General features: G+C 37.6%; 1 protein-coding gene across 1 annotated transcript in view; it reads left to right on the top strand.

Annotated features, from left to right (window-relative positions):
* LOC121320214 (anoctamin-2-like) overlaps nucleotides 1–18,543 on the top strand; it is a 73,917-nt gene that overhangs the window by 2,551 nt on the left and 52,823 nt on the right. The window contains exons 3-12 of the mRNA XM_041258467.1: nucleotides 328–672; nucleotides 5,854–5,952; nucleotides 6,599–6,753; nucleotides 8,161–8,215; nucleotides 8,845–8,899; nucleotides 10,497–10,552; nucleotides 13,672–13,707; nucleotides 14,781–14,845; nucleotides 15,472–15,606; nucleotides 17,134–17,288. Coding sequence (XP_041114401.1) covers nucleotides 328–672; nucleotides 5,854–5,952; nucleotides 6,599–6,753; nucleotides 8,161–8,215; nucleotides 8,845–8,899; nucleotides 10,497–10,552; nucleotides 13,672–13,707; nucleotides 14,781–14,845; nucleotides 15,472–15,606; nucleotides 17,134–17,288 — 1,156 coding nt within the window. The remainder of the gene's footprint in view (nucleotides 1–327; nucleotides 673–5,853; nucleotides 5,953–6,598; nucleotides 6,754–8,160; nucleotides 8,216–8,844; nucleotides 8,900–10,496; nucleotides 10,553–13,671; nucleotides 13,708–14,780; nucleotides 14,846–15,471; nucleotides 15,607–17,133; nucleotides 17,289–18,543) is intronic.

Below are 18,543 nucleotides of genomic sequence, written 5' to 3' on the forward strand. Positions count from 1 at the left end.
GCTGTCTTAGTGTCTGTAAAAAGCTAGTGTTAATAGTTGTGTTGAATTCTAGCAGTAATGGATAGGCCTACATGTGTTGTTTTGCAACTCATATCACCAGCTTGATTAAAAACACCTTCAAAATAAGTATGCAGTGTTTAAATAAATAAATACAGTAAGGGTATTTCTTTTTAGATGTTTTTATTGTAATAAATTAGCATTATAAGAAAAGTTTTGTCATTTATAGCTACATTTTTAGGTTATATGTTATATGATAAATAAAGAGAGATGTGTCTTTTTTTATATTAATTTTTCACGAGTGATAACACACTTCTATGTTATTTTTAGGTTCTCAATAATTTCATCGAAGGGGACCAGCCAGACACCAGGAATGGGTTGTACTTTCGAGACGGGAAGAGGAAAGTGGATTATGTTTTAGCATATAACTACAGGACACACGTCTCTGTAAAGAGCGCCTTGGTTTCCCAGGGACTGGCAGTGATTTCGAACGGCAGCTCTGTGAACCCAGAAGGGAAGGACCAAGTGCAAACCGAACAGTCTTCACAACACGAGCAAGGGCTCGTCGTGGAAGTAGCTACTCAGGATGTGGTGGAAGACGATAGGAGATCTCGCAGGGAGGCGTTCCAGCGCAAGTTGGTGGAGGCCGGGCTCGAGATCGAAAGTGACGAAGAGGTAAGACTAAGATCTTGTGCCTGGCATGATGATGATGATTAAACTCATTTACCACACTACTGTAACACTAGCATGGAAAAATACATCTTGGTGACTTGTTGAAGCAGTTTAATTATTATATTTGAGCATAAAATGAATAGTAGGAAATGGATAATGTCATTTTAGCATTATCCATATCCTACTGTACCAAACAAAATGTACAGCGACATTGGCTGACAAATGTAACAGACATGATTGTGCAGATGAGCAGTCCTTCATTTTACTGATTACTTACATGTAGTCAGTAATATATAAAAGCTGCATCTCCCTGTTGCACTGTCTGGCTACATTATTAAGACCTGTCTGCTTGATTTGGATTTGGCATGGCCCTGGTGTGGGGCATGTTCTCCTGGTATACCCTTGTGTGGTTTACTGAAGCATGCTTGTAGCATCAAGTAACCCAGGTGGCAATGGCTACTTTGAAGATGATAATGCACCCACCACTGTGCCACAATTGTGTGTGAAAGCAGGTATGGAAATACGACTACTACAAGCTTGATTAGCCAGAGTGTACAGGTAACAAGCACATGGTGAGTCTTATGAAACTCCTAGTAGAACCAAGAATGGATTAAACTGCAGTGCGATGGGAGTCTTATTTCTGTCCCTGGAATGGTCTGAGGAGAGTGACAGATTCTTCAGTCCCCTGATCTCAATCCACTTGAGCATGTCCAGGATGAACTTTAACAATGCATTTGTCCTCACGATCCTCTATCTACCCCTTTGCACCAACTGCTTGACACTATAATGAATGAAATGATTATTATCCCTCGAGATACCTTCCAGCACCTTAAATTGGAGCCTGTGCCTTACTGTGTGAAGAATGTGATCAGGGAAAACAGTGTCTCCACCCTCCACAGATCCTAATAAAGTAGCCAGGCATCGTGTGTGTGTGTGTCTAATATATATATATATATATATATATATATATATATATATATATATATATATATATATATATATATATATATATATATATATATATATATTAAATATATATAATTTTGAAAGGAGGTGTAATTGCAGTATACAAATATGAATTCTATTTTTTTTGGATGCATACAAAAGGTTTCAATTATTTAAAAAAAATGTTTCAGACCCTGTGGCTATGCAGATTGCAAACAGTACAGTGTTTCATGTTGTGTGATTTACACATTTTTAACAGGTTTTTCTGAGTTTTAATGAATCTGCGTGACTACTATTTACACTCCTGTACCGTTAAGGGTGATCAATCCTGCACAATAATTATACTGCAGGGATGGAAATAAGACTCCTATTGCATAGCACTTCACCCATTCCAGGTTTTACTGCAAACTTGATTAGCCCCATTAGGTAGGTAACACGCTCAGGTGTGTCTTATTAAACTCATACTAAAACCAGGAATGTATCAAACTGCTATGCAACGGGGTCTCACTTCCCTCTACTGGGTGCTTGTGTGGCCAGCAATCACCTCCCTCTAGGTATATACTCTCAGCTTCTCTTGCCATGGAATGGCAACTGGAAGTCCTATAAGGTAGTAACATAAGTAAACACAGTATAATTGGAACATTGTGTTTTAAACAGATTTGCCTTTAGGCTCGTTAGTGCATCTTAAGGATTAATTGCCTGGGAGAGGCGACTCCTGCGTGATGATGTAGCGTCCAGTGATCTTTGTTTTTCAGGTTTCTGTGCATGCTCCTGAAGGAGTTCCGAGCCCATTTTAAAGCCGCATTGTCCCACAAACCCTTTCAGTTACAGATCTGGTTGACTGCAAAGATCAAGCAACTTCAAATGTCATTCTATGTTTTTTGCAATCATTCCGAGTAGCTCTGGGTTCTCTTGCTCCAATATTGCCTCTGAATCATTTGAGCATGACTGGAGAATCCTAGTTGCCAGACCATTAAGTGCCATTGTCCTTATTTGAGGACAGGCTACTTTTTGTAATTTTAGGAGCATTTTTAACTGGCATCTACCTGTTATTTAAATTTTCTGTAACTATTTTGTTATGATATTTTCTCAAATTTTGTTAACTGCAAAAGTTTAGTCTACATGTAACTGTTAATTCTACAAATGTAGCCCTTCAGATGCTTTTGTGATTTTATGACTCTAATATAAAATAAGAAACTGAAGCCTATTATACATTTCTTAGTGTTTTCTTACCCACAGTGATGATAAAGCTAATTTTTCTATGTGCTGAGCACAATTTGGGACACACAAAGGTGACGTAATGCTTTTCTTGTAAACTTTGCAGGGTGTTCTGGAACACCAAGCGAGCCAAATTCCGTGTTAAAAAATATTGTGTAAAATGTGAGATTTTGTTCTGCAAATATTGGTAAAAGAAAAATAAAGTTCCTTTAATACAGTGGTGTATAGATTAAAACTTCAGGTTAACTGCCTGTCTGCACTGAACAGCTAAATAATGTAATCTGAATTGGTCTCTGGTCAACGCTTTGATTCCCCTATACAATGTTTAATTTCCCTTCAAATAATTATTTAGCGCACTGATCAATGATCAGCATTCCTTTGGCACTATTGTAAGTACCGTATCGGCATGTAGCAACATAACATTAACTCTTGACTACAACTTTGCACAGCCTACAGTCTGGTGCTAATGGGACAGTGTGCTGGGTAGGGTTACAGCTTGAGCTGCCCTATGGTTTAGATGATTAATTTTTCATGTACAGTTTGGTTGAAGAGATGCATGCTCGTCAGCAGCAGTAAGTATTTAATTAAAGGATTCACTGGAGCCTGACCTGTGAAGTTTAACTGGCAGGTGGTTCCTGAGCTGAGAAACTGGATCCCTGCAAACTGGGGATCAATGAGGGATTCACCACAAATTAGGTTGGCTGTCATCTTGGCTTGGGAACAGTTTTTTTTTCTTTTTTTCTAATACTCTTTATTAAAAATATTGGAATTCATAAACAGTCAAATAACAATTAATAACAGTTCCTTTCTTATGTAAGTTTGAAAGCGTTACATTTGCTACAGTATATAACTGAAGCAGCATTTTAATGTTAAACCACAATTTTTTTTAAATTAATAACTTTAACCCTGTTCAATGGATTTGCACAAAGATGTGGGTGTTTGGTGTCATGGGTGATATCTCTTGGCGTGGGCCATTTTGTTCCGTTGAGATGTGTGAATCCTAAGATCCGGATAGTAAAAAAAAATGTTTAACCTCTTACGCCCCCCTGTCCCGCGGGCGGAACATGGTACTGCAGTTACACATTACATATCATAAATCACCTGTAATATTATTACAAAAGCAAAAGAGCAAAAAAAGCTGACTCAATATCAAAACATTGTTTTCCTACCGTCAAACAGCGAAGGAATTTTCCGAATTCACCATTTCACCGCTGAGAAATGTCAAGCAGTGTTCCAAAACATCCCCAAATAAAGTCGATTCAGTCTTTTAGAAGTTTTGGGGGAGATGGATAGGAGTGAAAGTTACGTTAAAAATGATCAACTTTCTGGGTTGGAGAGCGCTGATTCAATGTCTGAAGCAGCATTGGAAGATGGATTCGATCCTTTTCAGGATTTGTAAGTATAATGGATGCACACTACATTTATTATTATTATTATTATTATTATTATTATTATTATAACTTTGAGCACTTTAGAGGTGCAAATAGTTCATTTGTTCATTTTGTACAGTTCGTGTTAGGTTTTTGTTCAGTTTTATTCATTGTTTGAAAAGGAAAATATTTGAAAAATAAGTATAGAATATAAATAAATGAAAAGCATTCGTTGTTTTTTTTATGTATTTTTTCTGCATATCTCCTTCCAGTGTGGTACTGAGTTAGACTTTTATCAAATCTGATGTTTTAGCCCTGATACCCAATTGAATTCAAGCCCTGAACTATGCCTGTGCTGTGTATACTTTGGAAGATAATGTGATTTATTTAAGGCCACAGCCCCCGAGGTGGAAATTGCCTGTGGGGGGCTGGGGGTTTAACAGGTTAAAAAAAAGCTGTTTTTTGTCACTCTCCAGCACCCAAACGGTTTGCCTGGAATTACAGGGTGCAGAGGATCTGGCCCAGAATAGTGCCTTTCACTGATTTAGTGAAAAAAATATGAATCAGTTCATGAGTTTAATATTTATATATACAAATCATTTAAAAATAAAGTCCATTTCAGTAGTGCTACATGAACCAAGTATTCGATTAATTGGACTGAGATCAGGCGCTGACAATCAGGTGAGGGCCAGTGGTGTTGATCGAGCTGATTTACTATTTAGAGTGAAACAAGTGAAGAAACAGCTGCTTGGATTTGTGATGATTGCTGCTTTTATTAGACTACTGAAATTCTGGATCCAGGTGGCAAGCCTAGTTACAACTCTCTTTGTATGAGAGGTCTTTTAACCTCTGGTCATCAGAACGATACAGACCACACACAGTGTCTTGCATTCGGTACACAGCTGTATTCTACAAGTCTCTCTTAGCACCACACTGGAGCACTGTTGATGTTGTCCAGTAAAAAAAAAATAATGACAGTGCCACTGCTACATGGTTTTAAAATCAATTCTAGAAACCATACACTGATGCTGTGTTATACTTTTCGATTGAGTTCTGTTTCAGTTGTCCAGTAAATGAGAACCATTTCACTGCTAGATTATTTTTAATCCATTCGCTGTATTTCAGAAACATTTATGCTTCTTCCGCAGCTACCTTTTTCATGTTCCCAAAAGCACTCCTTTCTTGTTTATAGGCTATATATAAGGCTATATTTTTTATTTATTTCAATGTATCCATTGCCATGTAATATGTAGTTCACCATGAACATTACCATTTCTGAAAGAATAATTTAAGTATGTGTTTTTTACCACTTAAAAATAAATACAGCAAATGTTAGCCTTATTGATGCACTCCCACTCTGTTGTTGTTTTTACTTTTATTTATGTTTTTATTTAGTTTGATAATTCACTGATGGTGAAAAAAAAATGTCGTTTAAAAGGTGGACATAAAAATGAAACGTTCTACAATTTTCAAATAAACATTTAGAAACATTTCTTGTAAATCACTGTAGATAAATCAAATTTGAATGTGACAAAATTACTTTTTTCTGCTTTAATAAATATCTGTAATCATGGAATATGTTGAAATGCCAATTTGTAGACTGTGAAATGCTGCGAAATAAACCCTAATTATTGGTGTTCTTTATTTGCAGACCAAAAACCAAGGAATTGGCTTCATCAGAATACATGCCCCGTGGCACACTCTGAGCAGAGAAGCAGAATTCCTCAAAATAAAGGTGCCCACGAAAAATGTAAGTATAGTAGAACCCCAAGGTTTCAAACACCAAAACTGACCGGTCTACCGAACACCCCACTTCCAGCCGGAAGTATGCAATCGCTCAACCATGCATGCAATGCAACCAGACAGGCACTCCTATAAGCGGCATGATGAATAAAGCAAAATTACTGTACCAACAGATGTGGCCAGACAGAGTTCAAATCAAGTGCGGGCAATTTTACTGTAGGAACATTTTAAGCAAAGCACAGTATTTTTTTCTCCAGTCCAAAGGAGGCTGAGTGACTGAGCAAGCTGCACATTATGGTTAAAATAAAATAAAAACAAGTACTATGTTAACCCATCTTTTCCTGTGTTTTTTGTACAGTTAAGATTTCAATGGTAACATAAATGTAGCCTTTTTTCCATTTAAAGCTTTTCAACCCATAACACTGAGTGTTGCATTTCTGTGCTGTATCTTTGTATCATTCACCAGATTGAGGCTATAGGTAGCAGGTATGCACATTTACCAAATCCATGGAAACTAATTTTCAGAGTTACAGACAACCTCCATTCCCAAGGTGTGCGTAACTACCTGCAACAGCATCTTGGGTGTCCTTCCCTAGTTCACATTCTCCCGTCTTGCCAATTGCAATGGCCATACATCATGTTCTGTTTTGCAGGTCTATGAAGTAAAAGAAGGAAGTGGGATTATAACAGCACTTAATAAAGTTTGGCACAAGATCACAAAACCTTTTGAACCCAAGGTGCAACATGTGGAAAATGACACCAAGACCAAGCACATCTCGTATGATTTCTGCAGAGAAAAGATCCACCTGTAAGTATTCACATGTGGTGCCACGTTCATCCTTGTAGGTCGGGTTTGGGGTGAATGTCACCCTTACATTGTGATGAAACCCGGTGAGGACTAGTTTCGGGTTAGGGTAATATCATGAGGTGCCATGAGCTGCATTGATTTTTTGCAACATTAGACACATACGTTTTTATAGAAGCAAATTTCTTTACTGATCTGAAAGAACAGGATTTTTTTCATCAAATTAAATGTTGATATTCAAACAGGGCTATATCCATTTTAAAATGATGCCTTTTTTTTTTTTTTTGGTAGGCCAGAATATTTTATTTTGTAAATTGCAATAATTTTGAGTGGTTCTTATTACAACTACATAAACGCTGTAGTAGTAGTAGAAGTAATAATAATAATAATAATAATAATAATAATAATAATAATAATAATAATATATAAATCTCCATTAAATTGCTTTCGCCCAGGTTCAGGAGTTGCTCTTCAGTTGTTGTTTCCTGTTATAAATACGTATAACTTCAATCAAAGTGTTTTTTTTTAGGTGTTCGTGATCTATCAGTTTAGCTAGTTTCTTTTGTATTGTCAGTTAAAGCTATTAAAAGGCTGTATAAAAATGTAGTTGATTAGTGGATGGTCTACAAGTAAGCATCATATTGTGATACAGGTTTTCTTTAATTAAAATAAAAATGTATTTCTATAATATGTTAATAATCTATGCATAAATGAATCTGTTTAGATTCTTTACAGTATTACATCATGTTGAATGTTTTGTGACACAACTTTAATTTCTTTACAGTATTACATCATATAGAATGTTTTGTGACACATCTGTTTAGGTTCTTTTACAGTATTACATAATGTTGAATGTTTTGTGACACATCTGTTGATTGGGATTGGGAGGGGCTGTATTCAGATACACACTGTGTTTTTGTTTTGAAGAGTCTGGATGCTGTTTACCACAGAATGGAACATTGCCCTTTTATTAACATATATATATATATATATATATATATATATATATATATAAGCCCTTCTGTCTTAAAGGACCTGAAAAGGATAATCTGGCTTCAAAACTTAATTAGTGGTATTTTGAATTTCTTTTTTCCTCAAAGTTGAACTCTTCTCTTTTTTGTCATTGAGCTACAGTACAGTTCAGGCTTTACAGAATATTTTCTCTCTGAATTTCCAAACAGATTTGCCTATTGAGAATAGCCGAGAATACGGTCGCATTCATACAGAACAGCAAAATGAAAAAGAAGAGACAGAGAAAATAAATCTGTAGCACAACATAGGTGTAGAATGCACCAGATGGGGCTTTCAGAATGCTTTTGGAATATCTTCTTGTGCATCCCATGGTCTGTCAACCTTATGTTCAGCTTCACTGTACCTGCTTGACCCTGTGCCTCTTGTGTTGTTTTTCAGATACAACATCAAAGACAAGGAGACATTCTTCAACAATGCCACGCGGAGTCGAATAGTAAGTGCGTTGCCAGCTCAGTGCTTCTCTCTGTGTCTTTTGAAGCAGCTGGATTTCAGCACACTGACTGTTTCTTAGCAACACACAGGAGTAGACAAGCAGGTGCTGTCAGTCCCTGGTGATTAGGGAACTGCTCTTGTGGATACCTGCTTAAAAACATGCACTGAAATGTAGCATGCAATAAGGAATAGTTTTTTTTTTTTTTTCAAAGCTCTTTCAAACACCACAAATCTGTATGCAGGTGTCTAGGAAAGATAACTCAAAACTGCAGACTGCTCAAGTAGCAAAAAACAACAACAACAAAAAAGAGAATGCTTAAACCAGTAGACCAGTATGCTAATCTAATATATTGTACACTGACTGTAAACAACATGCTGGAGACTGACACTTGGATTAGAAAAATGTGAAGTAAAAAAGATCATTTTTGAAAATGTACCCTGTGGTAATTTCAAGGAAGGGGAATCAAGATCCATAGTACATCTCTTTGGTGAAACTCCCACCTCTCGCAATGTCAGTCCTATTTGCAGTACTGTTGTGTTTAATTGGTCACTATGCTGATACATGGAGTAATGAGTGTGGGTGTTGGCTGCACTATGAGTCAGCTGGTTCATTGTCCTCTGCTTCAACAGGTCTATGAAATCTTGAAGGTCACAGGCAGCACTAAAGGACAGTGTGGTAGTACGGGTGAGTGGAAATCTGACACATCATCCAGGGAAACCTGGTTGCTTTCACTAAACTATTTATAATTATGGTGAAACAGAATTACTCTGGGTGTTTATTTTACTTATACATAATTACAATGTTGTTATTCATAGTTAATGTTTACATTTTTTCAAAGGGTAAACTCTAACCCTATCCCTAAGCCTAACTCTGAACTGAACCTAACCCCACTAACTCTAAACCTAACCCTAACCATTTTGATACAATTATCAACTTAAATATATTGTGAAAAGAGATTTACATGTTAAGAACAAAAGAGCAAAAGAAAGTTTACAAAAGAGAGGAGGCCATTCGACCCATCTTGCTCGTTCGGTCATTAGTAGCTTATTGTTCCCAGAATCTCATCAAGCAGCTTCTTGAAGGATCCCAGGGTGTCAGCTTCAACAAGATGACTGGGGAGCTTGTTCCAGACTCCCACAATTCTCTGTGTAAAAAAAAGTGCCTCCTATTTTCTGTTCTGAATGCCCCCTTATCTAATATCCATTTGTGACCCCTGCCCCATGTTTTTTCTTTTTTCAGGTTGAAAATGTCCCTTGACTCAACATTGTCAATACCTTTTAGAATTTTGAAAGCTTGAATCAGATTGCCATGTAATCTTCTTTGTTCAAGACTGAACAGATTCAATTCTTTTAGCCTGTCTCCATATGACATGCCTTTTAAATCTGGAATAATTCTGGTCGCTCTTCTTTGCACTCTTTCAAGAGCAGCAATGTCCTTTTTGTAGCAAGGTGACCAGAATTGAACACAATATTCTAGATGAGGTCTTACTAATGCATTGTAAAGTTTTAACATTACTTCCCTCGATTTGAATTCAACACTTTTCACTTGTATCCAAGGATTTTGTTGGCCTTTTTTATAGTAACATAAAGTCCTAGATCTTTTCATAGATTCCTTCTTCAATTTCAGTATCTCCACTATGATATTTATAAGGAAAATTTGTATTGCCTGTGTGCAGTACCTTACACTTGTCATTTGCCATGTGTCTGCCCTGTTCTGAATCTTGTCTAGATCATTTTGAATGACCTTTGCTGCTGCAACAGTGTTTGCCACTCCTCCTATTTTTGTTTCATCTGCATATTTAATAAGTTTGCTTACTATACCAGAATTTAAGTCTTTAATGTAGATTAGGAAGAGCAGAGGACCTAATACTGATCCTTGTGGTACTCACTGGTTACCACGCTCCATTTTTAGGTTTCTCCTCTAATCAGTACTTTCTGTTTTCTACATGTTAACCACTCCCTAATCCATGTGCATGCATTACCTTGAATCCCTTCTGCGTTACGTTTGAGAGTTAATCGTTTATGAGGGACTTTGTCAAAAGCTTTCTGGAAATCTAAATAAACCATGTTGCATGCTTTGCAATTATCTATTGTCAAGTTAAGTACATTGTAACTATACATAATAACTTTGTAATTATATATATAAGCACACTTGTGTTTACCAAGTAACTGCTATGTAAATATTCAGTAATTAGAGACACTTAATGGAAAGTGTTACCGGACAAGGCTAGAAAAAGATGGTCAGCAACATCTCCACACTTGCTGTTTGTTTCTCTCTTTAGGTATTGCAGCTTTAATAGCCAACGGCACCTATGATTCAGCCTACCCCCTTCATGAAGTGAGTACACACAATGATGAAGACACAAGAAAAGATTGCCCAGACAAAGAAACTTCTAGAAATGATAACACAGTCTGGCCTCAGTCTTTTGAAGTGTAAGTAGCAGGGTTCTTGGAAAATGTAGCATTCTACCGCTCCATGTGTTGCTACAACTGTTTAAATAACATACCTGTAATTTTCATTGATAACATCCTGACAGTTTTTTACACCTTTATAACTTCAAAAAGTCTGTTTCAAAGCTGTTTTCAAAATGTCCGCTCTAGTGCACGGGGGTTTGAGATCTGTCCTCTAAATCACTGCAGGAAGAACGATTAAAATAAATAAATAAATAAATATATACATACATAAAATTAAAAAGAACCAAACAAAAAACATAACAAGTCCTCTGGCTTTTCTGTTCTGTACCACATCATGTATCATTATTGCTGTGTGACCAGTTGACAATGTGGGAAATAATCCTGACACTATCAGTGTACTAGAGTGGCCATTGTGAAAATAGTTTTAAAACAGACAAGTTCTAAGTGTAAAATGTCAGGATGTTAATAATGAAAAGAAAAATGCCAGGTACGATATTTAAACAGTTGTAGCAACACTTGGGGGACGTGTAACGCTGTATTTTTTGGAACCCCGCTACTTGCTCTTTAAGTTACACTGTATTTTCTGAGACCAGGCCAACAACCAATATAGCCTGTGTTTGTACTGTATCACTTCCCCCTGATTGGTTGGTGTTTCAGGAATCCCTTCTATGTCTGTCAAGTCTGGGCCAGATGATTGGTCATAGTTGTCAATTGGCATTTAAGGTGTAACTACTGCAGACAAAATTCTAGAGCACCAACCAGTGGAACAAGCACACCACTTGAAGCCAGAAAAGCTCATTACCACTGCAGATAACACTGCTCAATGTGGCTCTATGGGCTTTTTCCTTTGTGTAGACCCTTTTGTGGTGACATTGCACGTTTTCATTAAATCATTGGAAGTAATGTACGATTCTAGTCAAGTTGAGAGTGTACTTCTCTCACGCTCTTTGCTGTGTCAGCAGTACGAATGAAGCGACTACAGAAAGTTCACCCTCAGCTCGATTAGAGGTAGCCACCGAACACTTACAAACATGTTACAAATTAATAATAAAAAAAGACAGAACCTGATATTACTTTCTCTGTTTCTACAAAACATGTTGTGGTTTAAACATTTAGAATGCTTTGTCATTGACATTCTGAGTGGGAGATCTACACTGAGAATTTCTTAAGCTGAGGGAACATGAAGTCACTTTGTGGCTTGGAGCTTGGTTTCAGTAGACGAGGTTTCAGGCCACTGCATGACACACCAGGGGACACTTAGGGTTTGATACAGCAAAGTTGCCTTAAACTTGGTCTCTTGTAACCAGGTGGTCCTCAGATTAAGTTTAGCTGCTGCTAATAGGTTACAGTTGGAGCGTGAATTATAATTAGGCAAATTTTCGATATTAATCGGTAAAGCTTGTTAAACGCAGACTTCCCAAAAAGTTTGACTGAAATAAATTTATATAGGATAAACATTGCTAAAACCACTCTATTTTTTAAAATTTTCTTGCCAAAAATAATCCTTTAGAAATCCTCTCTAGTTTGTGTATTTTTTGTAATTGCTGTCTGTCCCGTCTCTGTTCCGCTCTGAATGGCTGGGGGTCGCTGTCACTCATCTCAGCAGTCCGTTAGTACTTCAATGTCACTGTCACCCTGTTCTGACATCGTTGACTGAAACAGTGCTAGAATGCTCTTGTTCGTTTAAATGACTGTTAATCATCAGGTTTTGCCAGTGGGTTAAGGTGTAGGTAAGCTTTTGCTATAGGTATACGGTGACAGTTACTAGTTTGATTTGAAAATGGGGTGCAAGAGGAAAACACTTAATGAATATTGTGCACAATATCCTGACCGATGGCTGAAGTCTCCGTGGCTGGACGAAGTGGGCCCGTCTGCCTTGCCTTCCAGTGAGTCCAGCTGTGCTGAAGCAGGAGAGGGGTGGGGCTCAGACTGAATAATAAGTACAAGTTAGTTCTGTTCTGTGCATATTTTTACTTGTAAACTTATGTTATAAAAGTCTGTGTAGGCTGCGTTGTCTGGTTTATTTGAGAACGTTTTATTTTTGTAGGATCTTTATCTATACAAGGCAGCTCCGCTGTGACCAAATGTTATTTCAATTAGAATGTTGGTAACCATGGTTTTGTTGCATGTTGAATTTGATAAAGGGGCTTTGCTAAATGAGACGTTTCTCAATGGCATAAAAAGTATGTGTTTTTTTTGTTTGCTTTTTTATTAAAGCATAAAGGTCGATTTCACCCATTCTCTGCTTGAATTGAAAAATAAAGATTGAAAAAAAAAATCCCGGTAAATTCTTTCTAAAATAAACGTCGATATTAATCGTCAATTTGGCAAAAAAATTGAAATCGAATAGTAGCAAGCCTACTTAGAATGCGTTTTACAGTTACAGACATTTCACACTTAAGAGCAACTTTCGTTTGTGCTGTGTTTGTAACTTTGTGGTTCTGCTGCACAGGGAAGGATGTGTGGAGCCTATAGACCCAGTCAATAACTGATGTGAGGAAAGGTGTGTGTGTGTATAAGTATGGGAGTGACTGGAACTGCAATTTCAGTTAACTTTTATTAATTTTTTTTAATACCAAATTTATACAACTCAAAATAAATAAACAAAACACAATCATATTAAAATGTTGCCTTGGGTCAGGCAGAACAAACAATATATCTTTACACCCACTTTTCCAGGAACAGCAGCTTGAAACCTGGTTCCAGGAGACGGGCAAGTTTTGCTGTATCAAACCCCAAGGCTCCCCTGGTGTGCCATGCAGTCTCCTGAAATCATGTTCCAAGCCACACAGCTTTGTGCTTCTCATTAAACCTTCTGCCTTTCTTTCAATGGGCTGACAACAGCTTTTAATACTCACCTGCCCAACAGGTGTAATAATAAGCTAGGATGATACATTGATTGGCAAACCGAGACTCCAGGTCCCCCACTCTCCCCATCTCAGATTTTAGCCCTGTCACACTTGTTTATTACACTTCAAATATTGCTGCAGGGCCCCATTGAATGCTACAAATGGAGTCACGTCATTTGTTTTTCTATCCCAGGGGAATTATGAAGGCGCTGAGGTGAATGAGCGGAAGGTAGGCAGAGACTTTCTGTTTTTATTTTGTATTTCCCGAACTCTTTGGCTGGCATTGTCTGCTTTAAATCACTATCTGGAATGAGACACAAAAGCCGACCACATATACATTGCTGTTCAAGTCGAATCTTTATGGCTCATTCCTTGCTAATAGATGTACAAATACCACCATAAATCTGTTAAACACACATAACATTGACATCACTTGGAGCATGATTCGATCAACCTGCTACGACTTGACTTTATAGAGCATTTTACAGCTCACACCCCCCCCCCCCCCCCCCCCCCACACACACACACACACACACTCCCACATATATGTAGTTTATTCCTGGAATTCCCCTGGAAAGTAGCTGTTTGAAGTTTTTTCTTGATAAGGCTCATAACAGTACTGAATTAAAAAAATCACTTGTTAAAACTTACACGCAGACCTTCAAAGGTTTTGCCCTGCTGCATTATTTATTTAATTTTTTTGGCTAATGTGTTCCTTACTTGCTCTGACTATTTTATATTGATCCCTGTCTGGTTTTGTTCTGGTGCACACAATCATTGTTCATGTGTTCATATCTATGTAATGAGGGACATGCCTTTTAAGTGTCTCTTTGCTCTTCCAAACAGGAGCTAAATTATATTAATTGAACTAGGTTGAAATAAAAAAAAAAAAAAAATTATATCTATGAAAAAAACATCTCTCTAATGCTTTGTGCAAGTCTCAGGTTGTAGTTTTTATGATTTATTTTTTAACAACCTGTATGTTAAGGTAACATGTATGGGACCATACAAAGGGTTTACAGCCCAACGCAACCTTTTTTTTTATGCAGTTCATATACACAGGTGAAAGCCCTATTTGACTCTCTCTGTGTTATTTGGTTCTTTCCAACTTGAAAGAGTGTGCCACTCGGCTTCTGTCGCCAGGACATTCAATTCCTTTCACAAGCAGTACAGATTATTGTTGGGATTTTATTGTTTTTGCTTGTATCCGTTGCTGCTCAAGATACACAGTAATTGGAGACATTTCATGTAAAATTTCCCCCAAGCACTTTCTTGCTCAGTAATTGAATCTCCTTTTTTAAGATGCTGCATGAAGAATGGGCCAGATATGGGGCTTTTTACAAATACCAGCCAATTGACCTCATAAGGTAATGCAGTCTGTACACTTCTAATTGTGTGAGATGTCACGCTCAGATTACTTGTAATATGAGGAAAATTGCCATTTTAGTAGTTTTTTTTTTTTTTTTACATTTCCCTTTTATTTGACAGTGTTTCGTTTTGCGTGGTACAGTCGCTCCATTACCCTTGAGTTTATCCCAGTAATTTAGTAGTTTTCACCTGCTTTTCCCATGGTTACTTTCCAATGCATTTAACATAGTTTATCCTGGTTAACCATGTTTTGTAATATGCTTTACCATACCTCTCTATGATTTACAATGCTTACCTATGCTTTACCATGCTCTCACTTTGCTTTATTACACTTTATTGTACTATGGGAGACTTTGAGTCCTTTTTTTACTCTACCTGGCTTTGCGCTTGTCTGGAGAATCCTAAAAGCTGCAACAGAACAATGTTCCTCATTCTATTAAAGTCATGTGACCTTTCAACTTTCCAGCCCCAGCTTTTCAACATTTATTTAAGAAGTGGGCAGGGCTGGCAGAGTTGAAAGGTCACATTTGTCACGTGATGAGGAATGAACGAGGAACTCTCCATTGGGTCATTAAAATAGACTTCTTGTTTCTAACTCAATTTCTTTACTCATTACTTTTGACAGGAAGTATTTCGGGGAAAATATCGGACTGTACTTTGCATGGCTGGGGGTCTACACAGAGTTTCTTATTCCAGCGTCAGTCGTGGGAATCATAGTGTTTCTGTATGGATGTGTAACACTGGACACCGATATACCAAGGTAACTAATGTGGGTGTGCTGATACTCAGACTCGTAAGTGCCTTTTAAGAAGTATTTATGAGTGGGTATGAAATATATCCATTCACTCATGTGTTGACTTCAAAACAAGAAAAGCCACTCTTCCTTTACAATGAAGTGCTAATCAATGGCAATTCACTTCTGCTCTGAGTGTTTAAAAACCAATTTGGCTTTTAAAACCAACAGTATGGCAGAATAAGTGCCCAGATGAGAGAACTATTGGTTTTTAAAACACTCCATGCAGAATATGGCTACCGTTAATCAAGCTGAGAGTGTACTTTCTCTTGCACTCTTTATGAAATATACTCTCAGCTTGATTTGAGGTAGCCACTAAATTCCACTGACTGACTTCAATCTCCTTGTGCATGGTAATAGTCAAATATTTGCTAGATTTTATCAATAATGAAAGATAGCCTGTCATTCCTTTAAGCTACAGCTGCTGAATGAGCGTAATAAAGCCATTGCATTTTGAAAACATAATGATCAGAAGTGGTTACTGGGAACCTGGTCATGACAGGGAAGCAGATTATACTGTATGTCTAAGACAGGAGGAGGATTAAAAGGAGGGATTAAGATTTTCAGACAGTTATTTAGTGTTATTGTTGTCTAAATGGACTCTGAATTATAGCGTGAGTGGGTTTGATCCATAATCCAAAGTCCAACCCATGGTTCCTCTGAACCTCTGGTCCAAAAAACTGAAATTTGACAATATAAAAGAAACTCAAAGAAATTGGGTAGGAAAATGGAGAAATAATAACCTTTTACTTTGTGTGCATGTGTAACAGGGCGGAGGTTGGGTACCAGCCGGCACACTGCAAGCCAGCATCTTAACTACAATGCAAAAGAGCTGGTTTCTTCTATATTCTTGATTCTAGCGCTTTTAACCTCATCTCATCTCATTGACGGGACAGAATCCATAACAGCAGCGTATCACACTGTAAACACTGCCCATTACACATTTTGATTCCAAGCACTGCCCTGCTAACCCCCAATATTAATATTGATTCTCTGTTCCATAGCCTTGAGATGTGTAACCATACCTTCACCATGTGTGTCGGTGCAGGGATGGCAATAAGACATTGCATAGCAGTTTGATCCAGTCCTGGTTTTACTAAGAGTTTAATAACACACATCTGAGCTTGTTACCTGTACACTGTGGCTAATCAAGCTAGTATTAAAACCTGGAATGGGTGAAACTGCTATGCAATAGTAGTGTTAATTTGAAGTTTGACTCCTTGTTCTTCTGAAGTCCAACAAAACTGAAATTTGACAGTATAAAAAAAGAATGAATTTAAGGAACCCGCTCAGGATAATTTGTCTAAAAACTTACATAATTGGTGGTAGGGTGGGATTGAGTTTCTTTTAGCATTAAAGTTGAATTTGACTCATTGAGCTACATTACAGACTTTACAATATGTGAAGAAAGAATAAACGTATACTTTGCATATATGTTTGACTCTGACTCCAGTCCTGTTAACCCAGTATTAATACCAATTCTGTGTTTCTTAGCCTTGAGATGTGTGAGCACAACTTTACCATGTGCCCCCTGTGTGACCAGTTCTGTGACTACTGGAACCTCAACACAGCCTGCTCCACCGCCAAAGCCAGCCATCTCTTCGACAACCCGGCCACCGTCTTCTTCTCCGTATTCATGGCTCTTTGGGGTAAGAACTGAGGATATGGTCAAATGTATGCTTAGTCACGCTTAACTAATGCTAGTGTTAGGCTTAATGAATTGTTTATTCATTTGAATGCCAGACACTAGTCCATCTTTCCCAGGTCTGCTCTACAATCCACCTCGCTAGTGTAATGGAACCTCAAATAGTAGGCTTGAGCTAATGCAGAACGACTGAAAAAATAAATTCACAGTACATGTTATGTCATGTGTCCTGAGCTGGATTTGAACCCAGGAAAAAGACAATGAAATGCTACTGAATTAGCCTAGTACTCCTCCTAGCCTTGGTTACGTGCACTAATAAAAAACTAAACTGTTACGTCTCTGATTCGTGTATCCTGTTTCTACACCCTTCACTAAGTTAGTAAGTGGGTAAGCATCCTGGAATAGGGGGTATGTCTACTGACAAAGGAAGGCTTCAGCTTTTCCACAACGCAGCTGCCAGACTGCTTTCTCACACTCGTCTTTCTCAACACATTACTGCAGTGCTCAGGTCCTTACATTGGTTACCAGCAAGCTATCAAATTGATTTTAAAGTTGCTGTAATAATTAAAGGCCATGATACACTGACAACTTTTTAGGGCAATCGTTGCTGGCAACTGTTGCAACAACTCATTAGTATGAGCATCTAGGGCAACTAGGTAAAGCAACGGTCAGCTGAAAAATAATTTTTGATAGCCAGTAACAATAGATCAATCAATCAATATATATTTTTTATATAGCGCCTTTCATAGGGGAACACCATCACAAAGCGCAGGATGCAATAAATACAAGAAAATCCGTAATACTTGAAATAGAGAAATGCATAATACATGATATACAGTGGAAAGTACATTATACATGATCGTAGCAAAATACATGAAATAGTACAGTAAATACAGTGGAAAATGCATAATACGTGAAATAGTACCATAAATACTGTGGTAAGTGCAGAATAACAGTAACAGTACATGAAATAGTAGCAACAGCTAATAACAGATATCATGCTTAAGGAGCATAGAAAGCAAGAGAACAAGTGGGTTTTGAGAGTTGATTTAAAGCAAGCTATGGTCAGAGCATCACGAACCAAAGCTGGGAGAAAGGCTATAACTATATTTCTTGACCAATTATTGGACCAGTCGGAGGAAATGTTATAGGTACCTGGGAGAAGGTGAACAAAATGGAGAAAGTCGATGAGAAGGTTTTCTGTATTACTTGTCCATACAACTCGCGATGATCCAACCGCCATCATTTTTATTTCCTGG

The sequence above is a fragment of the Polyodon spathula genome, chromosome 8 (assembly GCF_017654505.1).
Source record: "Polyodon spathula isolate WHYD16114869_AA chromosome 8, ASM1765450v1, whole genome shotgun sequence".
Taxonomy (NCBI): domain Eukaryota; kingdom Metazoa; phylum Chordata; class Actinopteri; order Acipenseriformes; family Polyodontidae; genus Polyodon; species Polyodon spathula.